Below are 18093 nucleotides of genomic sequence, written 5' to 3' on the forward strand. Positions count from 1 at the left end.
TAATAATAACAGGAGGCATGCTTTATTCCATCCATCACCTGATCGGATCATGACAGTTACATTTGATCAACATACTTACCAGCATCTATGCATCACATGACACAGCAGGTACTGTATAGCAGAACATCTTTGGGGGTGGGCCTAGCTCTCCTAAACATTGGGATCATTGAAAGTTTTACAGTTAATTATGGTGAAACGTTGATAAGTTACATTTAACATGACCATTGCAAAAAAAAAAAAAATCCAATTACCTGAGAAATTCTGCCGTATCAGCTCTGTACGAATCACATCCCCCCTCTGCATACTCCTAACTACCCTAGGTTGTGTAGTTTCAGCTTCCTCCATGACCGCTGCAATGTCATCCTCCACATAATTGCCTTGGCCCAGGGCAATGTTATGCAGGATGCAGCAAGCCTGGATGATCATCACTACTTTTGCAGGGTAGTTAAGCCATGTACCTGATGCTGTGTCCAAACACCTGAACCGACTTTTCAGCACCCCAAAGGTGCATTCCACAACATTGCGGGTGGCAATGTGTGCATCATTGTAGCTGTGCAGGTCCTTGTGGATTAAGCAGAGGTGTTATGAGCCAAGGTAGACACCCACATCCTAAATCACCTTGAAGGTAAAATGTTGGGTGTTAGAGCATAAGGTACCATGTGTAATGTCAAGCTACTAAGGTAAAACATCACAGTGTGGTTGGTATAGGATATGGACATTAAACAACAGTCTTAAATACAAAGTTCATGGGTTAGAGGTGTGAAATAATCTCCACAAGACATTTGCACCACCCAGAACTGCATAATTATAACAGTATTACACATGGATTGTTGCTAGAGGGTTATCAACCATTATCAGGTGCAAATTAAAGGTGTAAAAAGTGTAAAATCACATTGGTTGCCCTTAGCAACATGCCATTTGCAATGTAGGTGACATTTACATGATTTTAATCAATACTCACTACATAAGCACACCACAATAGTGGTGTTTATTGACGTTCTTAATGTTTTCAACATACACTTTACATAGAGTCAACCACAGACAAAGGTAAAAAGCAGTGCACTTACCAAGTAGCCATCCCTCTGGCATGGATCCGACCCTGGAAGTGGTCCCAAAGGCCAGAGTGACGCAGGATATAGGCATCATGGCAGTTCCCGGAGTAGTCTGCAACCACACTAAGAATTATGTGGTTAGCATCACACACCACCTGCACATTGAGGGAGTGATGGCCACGTATATTGAAAAACACGTACCCCCTCACATGAGGTTGCAGTCTATGGCACCCAGCACATTAGGGAATGCTCAGAGCCGATAGAATGCCACCTTCAGGTCCTGCCACTCGGACTCAGAACGTGGGAATGTGAAATATGTGCGCCACATCTTCTTCAAGATGTTATATACACCTGATTTAAATGTTTAGAGAAAGTGGCTTGTGACACCCCCAAGGACCATGAGCTCACAGACTGAGTGGAGCCTGTGGCCAAGAAGTGGAGGCACACATTAATTTCTGCAGCCCAGACACTGCATAGTTGGCAGCACAAAAAGGCTCCAAATCATCTCTCACCTGCACATATAAGTTGAACAGGTTATTGCGATTCAGATGAAACATACCCACGACCTGCTGATCTGAGAGGGAGTCCAGGTACACCCTAGCACGGTACCTACGTGACGCACGCAATAATTGGGGTACCTGGATCCAATGCACAGCAGCCTCCCTCCTCCTGCGCAGCTCCTCCAAACGACCAAACTTACAGACAATCTTCTCCACTCCAGAGTGTAAAATCTCCATCTCTGAAACCCTCACAGGTGCCCTTGATAATGTTGGGATATATGTAGGGGAGTTTATGATTATAATAGGGGACACCTGTGTGAAAATGAACCATTTCCTAATTTTTTCACATTGGTCTGTGTGAAAATCGCTCATCCGAACCTGGTCTGTTCCTGTGCCAATTTTTAGTAACTTTTCAGATGCGAATTGCGAATGTGCATCCTATTAAATCAGCGAATGGGAAAACATCTGGATGCGATATTAATTACAAATTGAAAGAGACAAGAAAAATGTGATATACATCGCAAGTTGCACCCTATTAAATTGGCGATTTCACGAAAACGTGCAAAATCACCCGTTCTTTACCTAAAAAATCACAAAAAAGCAAAAATCGCATCCTATTGAATGTCACCCATAATGGTTAAAGTAAAAGACACTTACCAATATTATTTAAAAATAAAAACATAAATGCAACATAAAACCAGTTTATAATGTTTCAAAAAGACCTTCACCTGTTTATGACGATCATATAAATCTATCTATCTAGAGAGCAGAAAATGTAAAATATTGAAAGTATATATGACACTTTAAGTATATCTAAAAAGAAAAGCTTGCAACATAAAACCAGTATCATTATATATATATATATATATATATATATATATATATATATATATATATATATATATATATATATATATATATATATAAATATACCGGGAAGACCCATAATTTCGGGAATCGACTCCATAACAGCCAACTTATCGAGATACATAGATACATTCCTACAGAAACACGTCAGTACACAGAGATCATACCTTAGGGACACTACCCATACACTACAAACACTTTCAGAGATTGAATGGAAAGAGGGAATGTGGCTAGCTACTAGCGATGTCACTTCCCTCTATACCATAATAGAACACACACACGGAATAGAAGCAGCCAGACATTTCCTAGAATCGGACACTACCATACCACAGGAACAGACCACTTTCATCCTTGACTCAATCAATTACATACTCAACCATAACTACACCTGGTTCAATAATCAATTTTATCTACAGACGAAGGGGACTGCGATGGGGACGAGGTTTGCCCCGAGCTATGCCAACCTCTTTATGAGTAAGTGGGAGGAGGAGAACATATGGAGGGGGCATGGCTTCGGGGGGAACCTCGTCCTCTGGCGCAGATTTATAGATGATGTACTTTTCATATGGGAGGGAACGGAAGCAGAACTACTTGAATTTAACAAACACATTAACAACAATAACCTCAATCTTCAATTCACCACTCAGTACAGCCAATCAAAGGTAGAATTCTTGGACCTTGAAATATACATTAACAACAACACCATAGCCACCAAAACATTTCACAAACCAGTGGATGTGAACAGCTACATCCTCTCCACCAGCAGTCATCACCCAAACTGGATCAATAGCATACCCACAGGACAATTCACACGCGTTAGAAGAAACTGCTCCACATTAGAGGAATACAAACAACAAGGACAGGAACTTAAACAGAAATTCATTGAAAAAAAGTATGACCCACAGACAGTAGAGGAGGCATACACCAGAGCACTCACAATAGACAGGTCAACATTAATCAACAAGATTCACAAGACAAAAAACACTGAAACCAATGAAGGCCCATTTTTCATAACGCAGTACAATGACTCGGCCAAACAGATAAAACAAATAATAAATAAACACTGGCACATTTTGAAACAAGACGACACACTAGCAGACAATTTAACTGAAAAACCAAAAGTAGTCTATCGCAAAGCACCGGATTTTAAAAAACAATTAGTACACAATCACATACCACCCAAAAACCCTACACAGAGTAAATTGGACGGATCAACACACGCACCAGGATTCCACTACTGTGGGACATGCACAGCTTGCAAAACAGCAGACAGGAAAGGACAAAGAAAAATAACAGATATAACATCACATGCCACAGGACAGACATACAAAATCAAACAAGAGATAACGTGCCACACCAAAGGGGTGATATACCTTATATCATGCCCGTGCAATAAACAATATATAGGGAGAATGATCAGACCCATGAAAACCAGAATGTATGAACACATCCATAACATCAGAAAGGGATTTGAACAACACAGCCTGTCACAACATTTCAATGAGACACATAACAGAGACCCCAAAGGGATGACATTCACCGCCATCACACAAGTACCACACAACTGGAGAGGGGGGGATTACATTAAGAAAATAAACAAGGAGGAACTCAGGTGGATTTATAAACTACAGACAATGCAACCCAAAGGGCATAATATCGATTTTAACATAAGTGACGTATTATAGATATGACAAACCTCTATCCCACACCTCACGCCCACTACTCACCATCAGTACAGTGACGTGAGAGGAGACACACCATCAGGGATTAAATTAGTAGACATATCTTTATATGTCACATCTAACATCTAAGGATATGCCCACGGCAGCTATTTACCTCATATTTTATTCCATGCTATTATACTGTCATTAATTTTAATTAATTTTTTTATATATATGTTTTATTTCATTTCAATACATTCCAGTTTTTCATCCCCATTATTTACAAATTCAGCTGTCAATTATTGGATATCCAATCCAATTACAATATGTCCATATCCCATCTCAAATACCATTCAACCTGCAAGCAACAATCTGCGGTGCAACACCTTAAATTCATACCCCCATGATCCTACCAACGGATAGGTTGGATAATAAAAGCACTCAGACTGCAGCACTCTCAAATACTTGTACCGTCATAAGAGCAACAGTCTACATCTGCTAAAAAATACCCAAAAACTACGCTATACTGGCCACACTGCTTTAAGAAGCAGAAAGTCGACATGATCGACACACATAGATGTGTCTACACATGAACCAGACAATACGCAGCCACAAGCTACGTAACCCACTAGCTTGAAGGCACAACTGACAGGCCACAAACCCCGCCCACTGCCGGACGAACAACCAATGGCTGAACACCAGGGCGGGTAGAAATACGGGCAGACCAGAGACAGTATTGCATCCTTGATAAAGGCACACATGTGCCGAAACGCGTTGGACCACAGGACAGAAGCCCTGCACCCACACACCAACCCCAAAGTCTCCTCCGCAAGGAGTCGAGCGCGCGCCGCTGCAGGACCTCCGTCACCCCGGGTAACGCCGCCAAGCCGAACCCGGAAGTGACGCGAACTACTGCAACAGCGGTGCGGACCGGACTGCCGGCTATCGTACCCTGTGAGGACGCCGGTGAAGACGCGTGGAAGGACGCGGCGAGCATCCCCTGCCAGCAACAGAACCAGGTATCGGGTAAGTGAACGGTGCACCACCGGAGGGTAAGGGACGCCAGCCCACCGGTACCACCGGTCACTTTCCTTGACCACCCCAAACTTTGTTCAACAGGAGACTTCCGCTGCCACCCAGCCTTACCAGTGCCCTAATCACAGCTGCGGGCAGCCCTCCCCACCACCCCAACCCACACGGCCCCATCCACAAAAGGTAACCCTGTGCATTGCCAAACCACAGAGGTCTGCCAAGTAAGGTACCACAACCCAATTTGCAGAAGACACATTGTGAGATCTGCAAGATTGGAGGTCCACGAGACTTACCCAACCCCCACCGACCGAGCACTCTCCCTTTTTTTGACAACCATTCATTGTGCAAATTGTCAAATAAAAACCTTTTCTTTATATTAACAACAGTGTGCAGTACATCATTAATATCACCTATATGTGTTTAAAGCACAACACAAGAGGTCCACTTCCATCATCCACATAGAGAGTGCGCAATTCACCAAGATTGGTAGTGAAAAAAAATCAAGGGTGGTTTATTGGTGCATACAGGCAATGTTTCGGGGCTGCACCCCTTTCTCAAACCAAAAACAACAACCTTGTTGTTTTTGCCCCGAAACGTTGCCTGTATGCACCAATGAACCACCCTTGTTTTTTTTTTTTCACTACCACCTGAGTGCTGCCCGTCTCTGCTTCCCATATACCAGGGCAGGAGGTATCCTGCTCATAGGAGGGCACCATCCGGTTCATTTTGATGTCTTTTATTATTGTTTTTATTGTGTGAATAAATTTGTTACATTGTAATATCAGCGCTGCTTCACTTTTTATTTAAACTATTTTTCCTGTCTGGGAGCTGACTACTCCCTTAAGCAGCTGCTGTATTTGATTAAACCACCCCTGGTAAGCGCTCCACACCAACCTCGGTTGGCCCCCCCTTTTTTCCGGGCACCAGGGCAGTTCTGTTTAGCAGCATCAGGGAGTGCCGGATACAATTGGTATATATATATATATATATATATATATATATATATATATAGTAGCACATTCTGTCCGGCAGCTCCTGGGTACAACCTGGGGCAACAGGAGATAACTGCCCGGGTGCTCGCCTTAGGGGTTAGCAAACCCTAATACAATATACTGCAATGAAGACAGCGTCACTCCGGGACTTCAGTGAAACAAACAAATTTTACTGCATCGCGTCTACAGCGTTTCGGGCATCGCCCGTCATCAGGACAGTATATATATATATATATATAGCAAACTCTGTGGTGAGCGGCACTCATCAATCAGACAGCAGGTACATCGCAAATAAATCAGCCAAAGGCAGTGCGGTAAGTCAACGTTTCGGGTACTCAAACCCTTTATCATGTCTTGATAAAGGGTTTGAGTACCCGAAACGTTGACTTACCGCACTGCCTTTGGCTGATTTATTTGCGATGTACCTGCTGTCTGATTGATGAGTGCCGCTCACCACAGAGTTTGCTACATTTTCTCCATTTCGAGATTGCGTGCACCGCACAAGTTGTTTCAAGTACGGATGAGTGCTGGGCATTTCTGCCTTTTATATATATATATATATATATATATATATATATATATATATATATATATATATATATATATATATATATATATATATATATATAAAGGTCTAAATCCTCCTCACCTTTTTGAGTACCGCCAATGATCACTAGAGGCCACTAGATGGACCAAATTACTCAATAGATCTATATACAGATGATGTTGTGAAGACAGAGATTGGAGGTGGGCGCAGATAGGATTTAGGACGTCATTATGACTGGCTAAAAGCTAGTTCCATATACAAAAACGGGTCTCCTCCTCACTCTCATAAAAAAAAGCGAAATGTTTAAAGTAAAATGAAGTACACCTCCCAAATAAATCTGAAAATGAAAACAACAAAACAAAAAGTAAAATAAAAAATATTCAAATCATTATATTTCTTAAAATAGGAAATGTTTATAAGGACACATTAGCAGGAACACAAAATTACCTTTTAAGTCAGCGACAAAGAGCCTTTGGTCTTTTTAACCTATTTTATCTTATATCTGACAGAAACAGAATAAATTAGATATAATAATAACAACAACACTATTACTATGATTACTACTACTATTACCACTACTACTACTACTACTGATAGTAATAATAATAATAATAATAATAATAGTAATAATTATTATTATATTTTTTAATGCTCATTCTCCAACTGAACAAACACAAAACATGCTTTTATACTGATAACAGCCAACACAATTCTAAAATAAAAAAGAATATTGAAATTGTCCTATTAATTTATATTTAATATAGAAACGGGCAAAGGTTTGGAAAGCAAATTTTGTAAAGTTCCTTTAAAAATCATGTTTTTGTTTTTCTTAACCTTGACTAGATCTTGGTATCGAGAGCAAAGGGGAGTTTGTAGCAGCACCTGGTCTTTTTTTATTATATATATAACAGTCTGCTGTACATGTGCACTGTATATTTCAATTAATATATTTATTGTATATTACAATGTTTGATGGGTACAGTACATCTATACATACGTACATGAGGACAAATGACCACACATTGAATAAGAAAATTGGATATGCTCTAGAAGTAATTCCACAAATTTTCTATTAAACTATTATATTAAATATGTTTATAATATTTTAAGAAATAAAAATTAAGGAAAATAATAATAAATAACAATAATACAGAAAAAAAACCATCAGGACAGAAATATGGATCAGACGAACTCAGATAAATTGAAGCTTTAATTTGCAATATACAGTTCGTCTCTAGAACATATATCACAGAAACAATTTTCTTTCTTTAAATTCTTGATATTTTTAGAATGGTCATTGTAGACAATAGCACTACAGTAAACAGATATCCATTCGAAAACATTTTATAAATGATCCAATCATTGAACAAGCCAACACTGTCACCAGAAATATTATATAGATATAAAATTCCTTTGTGAAATATTAAGTCAATTGTTAATAGTAACTGACCTTGGTTATCCATAAGTGCCTGCTATCAGTGAGAAGCCACGAATTTAGGTCACCTGGTTCTTGACTTGCATTTAAATATAATCTAATAGAAAATAATAATTACTGTATAAAATATAGTAAAATAATTCTGCATTTTGGAGTCTCTTATCTGTGTGGTTTAGATCCAGCATTTATAACAATTCTCCACTACGTTCCTTTTTTATAGTAAACTCAATTACCCAGGAGCATAATTATTCTCTGCCACAGAGGGGATATTATATATTATTGTAAAACAGAAACAAATCGTTTTGGGACCAATTTACTTTTATTTGTTGACTAGTTTAACCATGGTTTATTTTTATTTTTTTTTAATATGATTTTTTTTCTTCTTTCACACATTTGTTACGAATAATATTAATTTATCTGCTTAACTGATTTCCTCCTGCAACATACAGTAGGCCTTTTTATGGAGGTTTTATGGCGCTATTTTTATTGTAATTGTACAGTAAGTTGTTCCACTTACAGTCTATAAATGGAGAGAGGGTGACATGTCCAATGTATTCTTGTCACAAAAAAATAATAATAATAATAATAATAATAATAATAATAATAATAATAATAATAATAAATTATATCACATATATAACCATACATTTTTTTAACATCATCACCAAGATGATAAAACAACTTAGATCCTCCCTCCTCTGACCTACGGTACCTTAAGATCTTAATAGTTCATGTCTGTGGGTGTCAGGGATAGGCTGTGGGTGACAGGGAGATGTAGAAGGATAAAGGAAAAGACTGAATGTGATATGGAGTCATGTGTGATGGAGATATAGATGGTGACAGGGAGATGCCGTGGATGACAGGGAGACAGTAAGTGAGGCATTGGGTGACTATGAGAGGCAGTGGAGAATAGGGAAAGGCACTGAGCAACAAGGAGAGGCAGTTAATGACAAGGAAACATAGAGGATTTATATGTCTCCATGGGTTGTGTCCTTGACTCCCATTTCTTCTCCCTGTACATTTTTTCCATAAGTGTACTAATAAGCTCAAAATGGACACAACTGAACTGATCATCTTTCCCCCATCCAGAGTCTCAATCCCCCCAATCTATACTATTTTTGACAAAGCCATCATCTTCCCTATTTATCATCTCCACTGCTTGGGCATTTTTTCTTGGATGGTCCATCTCATTTGCCCCCCACATTCAAACTCTGCATCAATCCTGTTGGTTCCAGCTATGCAACATGATCACATCAGGCCATAAAACTCTCAAAGAGCGACTTAACTTATTATCCACTCACTGGTCATGTAATGACTGGACTATAGAAACATTCTCCTCACTGGCCTCCCACACTCCCATCTTGATGCTCTCAAGTCTGTTCTCAACTCTGCAGCTAGACATCTGTTCCTTCCCACTTTCAGTTCTGTCAAGCCGCTTCACGATAACCTGCACTGGCTCCCATTCCCCTGCAGAATCCTTTTCATTATCCAGACCCTCAAATACAAGACCCTCTCTAACTCAACTGCTCCCCACATCTCCAAATGCATTTCTCAATTAAATTCCTCCAGCTCTCTCCATTTGGATATTGACCATCACCTCTCCTCTACCCTGGTCACTGAAATTAATGCACCAATCCATGTGCTGCATCCTTTGCTGGAATGAGCTCCTTCACCCTATTAGACTCTACCTAACTTTACAAAGCTTCAAATATACACTTAAAACCTCCCTGTTTGTCTACTTTAACCGTATCCTCCTGCCTCATAAACCAGTCTTGCAGCAGCTCTACTTATCTCTGCCTCATGAAGTGCCATCTCTACCTATTTTACTTCCTACCATCAAGCCACCTTCTTCTTGCTTACACCTTATGTCACATGTGTCCCCCTCCACATAGATTCTAAATTCCTTAGAGTAGGGCACAATTCCTTTTTATCTCACCCCGAATCTCTTGCACTTCAGTTACAGCCCCCTCCTACTCAGCATCCATCTTTACCCACATTTCCTCATGCTCATAACCATTCATCTCTGCCACTGGCTGCCCACTATTAGTAACATAGTGACACAGTTATTGAGGATGAAAGAGTACTTAAGTGCATCAAGTTCAAACTAGATTGGATCTCCAGTGGTGTAAATAAAGCAGTTGAAGTAACAACCAATTGGTTTCAACCAGTGTCCCAGATCGCCCAAAATAGCAGTCCGATTTCTCCCTGTGATCACTATTAAATGTATCTAATGCTTTTTTAAGCAGATATTGTATATTGATTCTGCCAACACAAATTCATCTGACAGAGGATTCCATTTCCTAAGTGCCAATACTGTAAAGAGGCCCTTGCATAGCTGGTTATGAAACTTCATCTCCTCTGACCTTCGGGGGTGACTGTGTCTCCTGTGCACTGACCTCAGGGTAAACAGTTCCCCTGAATGCTCCCTGTATTAACCCTAAATGTAGTTGTATATGTTAATCATATATCCTCCTAAACACCTCATTTCTAAAGTAAAAATACCTAGATTTTCCTCATAACCCAATGTAACCATACCTAACCTGGCTAGCCTTTCCTCATATCCCAATGTAACCACACCTAACCTGGCTAGCCTTTCCTCATATCCCAATGTAACCACCCCTAACCTGGCTAGCCTTTCTGCATTGCCCAATGTATCCATCCCTAACTTGGCTAGCCTTTCCTCATACCCCAATATAACCATCCCTAACCTGGCTAGCCTTTCTTATAACGCAATGTAACCATCCCTAACCTGGCTAGCCTTTCCTTATAACTCAATGTAACCATCCCTAACCTGGCCAGCCTTTCCTTATAACCCAATGTATCCATCCCTAACCTGGCTAGCATTTCCTCATAGCTCAATGTAACCAACACTAACCTGGCTAGCATTTACTCATAGCCCAATGTAACCATATCTAACCTGGCTAGCCTTTCCTCATAACCCAATGTAACCATACCTAACCTGGCTAGCCTTTCCTCATAGCCCATTGTAACCATACCTAACCTGGCTAGCCTTTCCTCATAGCCCATTGTAACCATACCTAACCTGGCTAGCCTTTCCTCATAACCCAATGTAACCACACCTAACCTGGATAGCCTTTCCTCATAGCCCAATGTAACCATCCCTAACCTGGCTAGCCTTTCCTTATAGCCCAATGTAACCATACCTAACCTGGCAAGACTTCACTCATAACTCACTTTAACCATACCTAACCTTGCTAGCCTTTCCTCACCGCCCAATGTAAACTTACCCAGCCTGGCTAGTCTTTCCTCATAGCCCAATGTAACCACCCCTAACCTGGCTAGCCTTTCTGCATTGCCCAATCTATCCATCTCTAACTTGGCTAGACTTTCCTCATACCCCAATATAACCATCCCTAACCTGGCTAGCCTTTCTTATAACTCAATGTAACCATCCCTAACCTGGCCAGCCTTTCCTTATAACCCAATGTATCCATCCCTAACCTGGCAAGCATTTCCTCATAGCTCAATGTAACCAACCCTAACCTGGCTAGCATTACTCTTAGCCCAATGTAACCATATCTAACCTGGCTAGCCTTTCCTCATAACCCAATGTAACCATACCTAACCTGGCTAGCCTTTCCTCATAACCCAATGTAACCATACCTAACCTGGATAGCCTTTCCTCATAGCCCAATGTAACCATCCCTAACCTGGCTAGCCTTTCCTTATAGCCCAATGTAACCATACCTAACCTGGCAAGACTTCACTCATAACTCACTTTAACCATACCTAACCTTGCTAGCCTTTCCTCACAGCCCAATGTAAACCTACCTAGCCTGGCTAGTCTTTCCTCATAGCCCAATGTAACCATACCTAACCTGGCTAGTCTTTCCTCATAGCCCAATGTAACCATACCTAACCTGGCAAGACTTCACTCATAACTCACTTTTACCATACCTAACCTTGCTAGCCTTTCCTCATAGCCCAATGTAACTATACTTAACCTGGCTAGCCTTTCCTCATAACCCAATGTAACCGTACCTAACCTGGCTAGCTTTTCTTCAAACCCAATGTAAACTATCCCTATCCTTGTTAGCCTTTACTCATAACCCAACGTATCCATACCTAACCTTAATAGCTTTTCTAATAACCCAATGTAACCATACCTAACCTGGCTAGCCTTTCCTCATATCCCAATGTAACTGTACCTAACTTGGCTAGTCTTTTCCTCAGAGCCCAATGTAACATACCTAACCTGGCTAGCCTTTTCCTCAGAGCCCAATGTAACCATACCTAACCTGGCTAGTCTTTCCTCATAGCCCAATGTAACCATACCTAACCTGGCAAAACTTCACTCAAAACTCACTTTAACCATACCTAACCTTGCTAGCCTTTCCTCATAGCCCAATGTAACCATACTTAACCTGGCTAGCCTTTCCTCATACCCCAATGTAACCTTCCTAAAACCTGACTAGACTATCATCAAAGCCCCATGTAACCATACCTAACCTGGCTAGCCTTTCCTTATAGCCCACTGTTAACATCCCTAACCTGGCTTTCCATTTTTCATTGCCTAATGTAACCATCCCTAACCGAGCTAGCATTTCCCCATAACCCATAGTAACCATAGCTAACCTGGCTAACCTTTCCTCATAGACAAAATGTAACCATACCACACCTGACTAGCCTTTCCTGATAGCCCAATGTAACCATACCTAACCTGGCTAGCCTTTCCTCATAACCCAATGTAACCATCCCTAACCTGGCTAGCCTTTCCTCATAACCCAATGTAACCATACCTAACCTGGCTAGCTTTTCTTCAAACCCAATGTAAACTATCCCTATCCTTGTTAGCCTTTACTCATAACCCAACGTATCCATACCTAACCTTAATAGATTTTCTAACAACCCAATGTAACCATACCTAACCTGGCTAGCCTTTTATCATAGCCCAATGTAACTGTACCTAACCTGGCTAGCCTTTTCCTCAGAGCCCAATGTAACTGTACCTAACCTGGCTAGCCATTTTGTCATAGCCCAATGTAACCATCCCTAACCTGGCTAGATACTGTATTCCTCATATCCAAATTTACCATACTTAATCTTGCTAGCCTTTCCTCATATCCAAATTTACCATACTTAACCAGGCTAGCTATTGATCATAGCCAGGGCCTGACTGGCAAATGCCAGAAGGGCCGATGGACTTGTGGGCCGATTTTTTCAGAAGTTGCATTCTCCCAGGGGCAATTATCACTTACACTAGTCCACTGTGCTGTCTGTGTCCTCATAAGGCGACGGCGATTTTCTTGTGGTTTGTTCTCCTAGAGACTCCCCCATGGCTGTACTGTAGCTAATACCAGTCCGCTGTGATGTCTGTGTCCTCATACGGCGGCGGCCATTTTCTTGTGGTTGTTCTCCCACAGGGCTGTACTGCAGCTAAAGTGTATTTCCTGTCTGTGGCAGATTGACGGACAGTGACTGAGTGAGCTGCCGGCTGCTAATGCAGAGTTGAGAGCGGGTGAGTTGGTGGCAGCGGGAGATGTACAGAGACATAATGAGGCGCTTACAGGTTATACAGAGCAGATACCTGGGTGCTGCGCTGTATTGTCACCATTATCCGGCTTTGCTGCAGGGATTACTAGGCTGGTGCCTCAGGCCTCATACCTCTTCCCCCATGTACCCAGCGCTGTATATCCCATTATGCTGTATTATAGCCTCAGTGCAGCCAGATGACCTCCTCCCACTGCCCAGCTCACGGTGCCCCTCTCATACCCACATACAGCTCTGCCCCTGTCCTGCTAATGCTGCCCCATGCTCCCCCCATATAATCCCCATCTCACACCCTCACTCTCTGTGTTCTCACCCCGCCATGGCCCATAATTATGTGTAATGGGCATAAGGATTATGTCATATTCTGTAATGGGTGTTACGGTGTGTGTGTCATAATGTGTAATGGGCATCACATGTGCCAAACTGTGTAATGAGCATTACGGTGTGTGTCATAATATGTAATGGGCAGTACAGTGTGCAGCAATGTGTAATGGGCAGTTAGCTTTAGAAATAAAAAATCAAGAAAAAATCAAGAAAAATCAAGAAAAAATCAAGAAAAAAACTGCAAATGTGATTTTTTATTGATTTTTTATTTCTAAAGCTAACGGCACTTTTTATCTTAAATGTATTTAGTTATGTTTAATCGCGTTGTTGATTGATTAACCATGTATTAAATTTATTTTTATTCTATATAAAAGTTTATACAATCAAGGTGCGTCCAGTACTCACTCTGTTTAGTGATATTTCTTTTTTTCTACCAAATCCAGCTAGCAGAGCATGGTGTACAAAAAAACCTTTTTAATTCAAAATCAAAAAGAGTAACATCATTTGGTATGCACATACAGTTGTTATATACAGGTTGGTTATATTTGGGGTGTAATCAAAAACTCTATCTGCATACCAAATTAAGTTATAGTCCATTGTAGCAGAAATGTTTGATGCATATAGTCACAAATATAGGCATATAGGCATGTTGTATATCATTTAATCACTAGAAGCTGCGTGTGCATCTGATGTTTTAGCATTGTGCATAAGATGCATTTAACAAGGAATAAATATAAAATTGACATGACTTATTTACACAGAACAAAGTAATTTTTTTAAGGTTAGAAATTATCTTTACAATGTTTATTTGTTTGAAATGTGCAGTATTTATTTGCTATTGATTGATTTTGAACATTGGCAATTACAAATTATCCCCCAAAAAACTGTTCTAATCATGTCCAATTTTTAGAGCCTTTTTACGTCAAACTTGCTAACTCGTCTCTCAGTACATCCTGGCCTGCAACTGTTACATTATACGGCACAATATGGTTGGTCTGAAGAAAGTGGATGCTTTCTGCTTTTAAAATACCATCAGAAGTCGGTTCCAATTTACATTCAGAGAGTTAAAGACGCACGCCATTACATTGGCCGAGTTCTGGTAAAAGTCAAACATTCTAGCATCTGACTAAGATTGTCTCTTATCACATTCTAGCCACAGTCTCTTATCTCAGTATAGAGGAAGTTGTATGAGCTGTATACGGTTTTCTTCTTTTATTTACTAAACATGAGTAGGAGGGCGCCACCATGAAACCTAATATTGGACAAAGTTATAGTTACAGATGTAAGATGTATAATGATCCGTTTCACCTCTTGGTTCCTCAGGCTGTATATCAGTGGATTCACCATTGGTGTTACCACAGAATAAAGGACAGAGGCCACCTTGTCTAGTTCCACAAATGCACTGGAAGGAGAGTGTAGGTAAGAGGAAAAAACTGCCCCAAAGAAGATGCAGACGCACATGAGATGTGAGGAGCAAGTGCTGAAAGCTTTCTGCTGGCCCTTAGCAGACTTAATATGTACAATTGAATAAATAATGAGGATGTATGAGATTAGGATAATGATCACAGAACCCATGCCGGCAGAAGCTACAATGGAGACAGTTATCATATCACAGGAGAAGGTGTCAGAGCAGGACAGTCTGAGCAATGATGGTGTGTGACAGTAGAAATGGTCTATAAGGTTTAACCTGCAGAACCGGAGATTGAACACACAACTGGTCTGCACCAATGACTGCAAGAAGCCGAAGGACGTGACAAGGAAAACAAGAGTTTGACATTTCTTTTTGGTCATTATTGACACATAGTGCAGCGGTTGGCAGATAGCAGCGTACCGGTCATAGGCCATGTTGGAGAGAAGAAGAGACTCACTACATGCTAAGACAGCAAGGAAATAAAACTGTAGGGCGCAGCCATTGAATGAGATGGTCTTGCTTACAGAAATTAGGTCATGCGTCATCTTAGGAGTTATAACTGATGAGTAGAATATATCTATAAGAGAGAGGTAGCTCAGGAAGAAGTACATCGGGGTATGGAGGGATGTGTTCCTATAGATAATTGTCATCATGCCAACATTTGCCAGTATGGTCACCGTATAAATGTGTAAGAAGAGTATGAAGAGGAACGGGGCAAGTATATCATTATCAGTCAGCCCAGAAAACTCAAAGACCTTCACCTGGGTCTTGTTTATGACGTCCATATACATCTTACTCTATCTAGAGGGGAAAATATATAATGTGTAAAGTAAAAGACACTTACCAACATTATTTAATAACATAGTATAACCAGTAACATAGTATAACATAGTATAACCAGTAACATAGTATAACCAGTAACATAGTATAACCAATAACATAGTATAACCAGTAACATAGTATAACCAGTAACATAGTATAACCAATAACATAGTATAACCAGTAACGTAGTATAACCAGTAACATAGTATAACCAATAACATAGTACAACCAGTAACATAGTATAACCAGTATATAATGTTTCAAAGATAGCTGTGGATAAGGACATTGCTGCAGATGTATGAATCTGCCCCTAAAGTTTTTCAAATAACGGGTTCCGCTTCTCCAGAATAACGTGGAGAAGCGGGCACCGGTTAAGGGCAGATGTATGATCCCCCCAACCCGATAAGGAGAGCCGTTATGCCCAGCGTTAACAGCTCTACTTTTCGGCTCCCTTGGTGTCCTGCGTATGCATGCTGCCAATTCCCCCTGGCCGGCTCTAATGGGCATAAGCAAGATCTCGCTAAAACTGCAAGATCTCCAGTGCAGCCTGAGCCAGAAGCAGGGCTAGCTTTGTTCCCGCAGTGGGGGATAGGACAGCGCTAGCCCTGGGCAGGGGAAGCGGCAAGGGCGATTTAACGCCTGGGAGGCTGTTAATATATAGTTACATAGTAGGTAAGGCTGAAAAAAGACTTGCGTCTATCTAGTTCAACCTGGTATAGATATCCATTGCTGATTTGGTAGGTTCTGATATTTTACAGACAGATTATATTTCTTATTTGTACCCATGGATGTTTTTATCCAGTAAATGTTTGTCCAACTTTGCCTTGAATGCATTTAATGAGCCAGCCGTTACCACCTCTCTGGGAAGAGAGTTCCAGAGTTTGACTGTTCTGACCGTAAAGAAATTCTTTCTACTATCTGAATTTAATCTATACTCATGCCCTCATGTCCTAGATTCCTTTCTAGTAGAAAAGAGGGTGTGTGACAGTTCCTTATATTAGCCCTTGATATACTTGTACATGTTGAGCATGTCCCCCCTTAAACGTCTCTATTCCAATGTAAATAGTCCCAAATTGCTTAATCTCTCCCCGTAGCTTAAATTCTCCATTCCCCTAATAAGCTTTGTTGCGCGCCTTTGGATTTTTTCTAATTCTATGATGTCCTTTTTATAGTGTGGGGCCCAGAACTGCACTCCATACTCAAGGTGAGGTCTCACCAATGCTTTATACAGTGGCATAATTACCCTTGAGTCCCTAGTTTCCATTCCCCTCTTAATACATGCCAGAATTTTGTTGGCCTTTTTTGTAGCTACATTACAATGGGCACTACATCCCAGTTTGCTGTCTATTTGGACTCCTAGATCATTTTCAAGTATGGAATTACCCAGTTCCTCTCCGCTAAGGTTGTAACTTGCACACTGGTTGTGTCTCCCAAGGTGCATAACCTTACATTTATCTACATTGAACCTCATCTTCCATTTTTTTGCCCACTCATCTAGAATTGCAAGATCATTTTAAAGCATGGTGACATCTTCTGATGATTTGATGACTTTGCTAAGTTTTGTATCGTCCGCAAAGATGGATACATTGCTGAGTAACCCTATCCCAATATCGTTAAAAAAAATGTTAAACAGAATCGGCCCCAAAACCGAACCCTGGGGCACTCCACTTAGTACCGGTATTGTATCTGATACCGCACCATTCACAACCACTCTTTGTTCTCTATTACATAGCCAATTCCCAACCCATCTGCAGATATTTTCACCCAATCCTAGGTTCTCCATTTTATTAATCAATCTCTTGTGTGGGACAGTATCAAATGCTTTAGCGAAATCTAGGAAAATCACATCTACAGCATTTCCATTATCGAGGTTTTTGCTAACCTCTTCATAGAACCCTAGTAGATTAGTTTAGCATGAACGATTTTTCACGAACCCATG

General features: G+C 40.7%; 1 protein-coding gene across 1 annotated transcript; it reads right to left on the reverse strand.

Moving 5' to 3' along the window:
• Nucleotides 1-15133: 15133 nt before the first annotated feature.
• LOC146073509 (olfactory receptor 5B12-like) lies at nucleotides 15134-16123 on the reverse strand. The gene has a single exon (XM_083180685.1). The coding sequence runs from the start codon at nucleotides 16121-16123 to the stop codon at nucleotides 15134-15136; it is 990 nt and encodes a 329-aa protein (XP_083036811.1).
• Between the last annotated feature and the right edge of the window lie 1970 nt (nucleotides 16124-18093).

This window comes from Crinia signifera, chromosome 4 (assembly GCF_055691185.1).
Source record: "Crinia signifera chromosome 4, ASM5569118v1, whole genome shotgun sequence".
Classification (NCBI taxonomy): domain Eukaryota; kingdom Metazoa; phylum Chordata; class Amphibia; order Anura; family Myobatrachidae; genus Crinia; species Crinia signifera.

Coding starts and splice junctions, on each gene's coding strand:
- LOC146073509 (XM_083180685.1), bottom strand. CDS start 16,123: ATGTATATGGACGTCATAAACAAGACCCAGGTGAAGGTCTTTGAGTTT.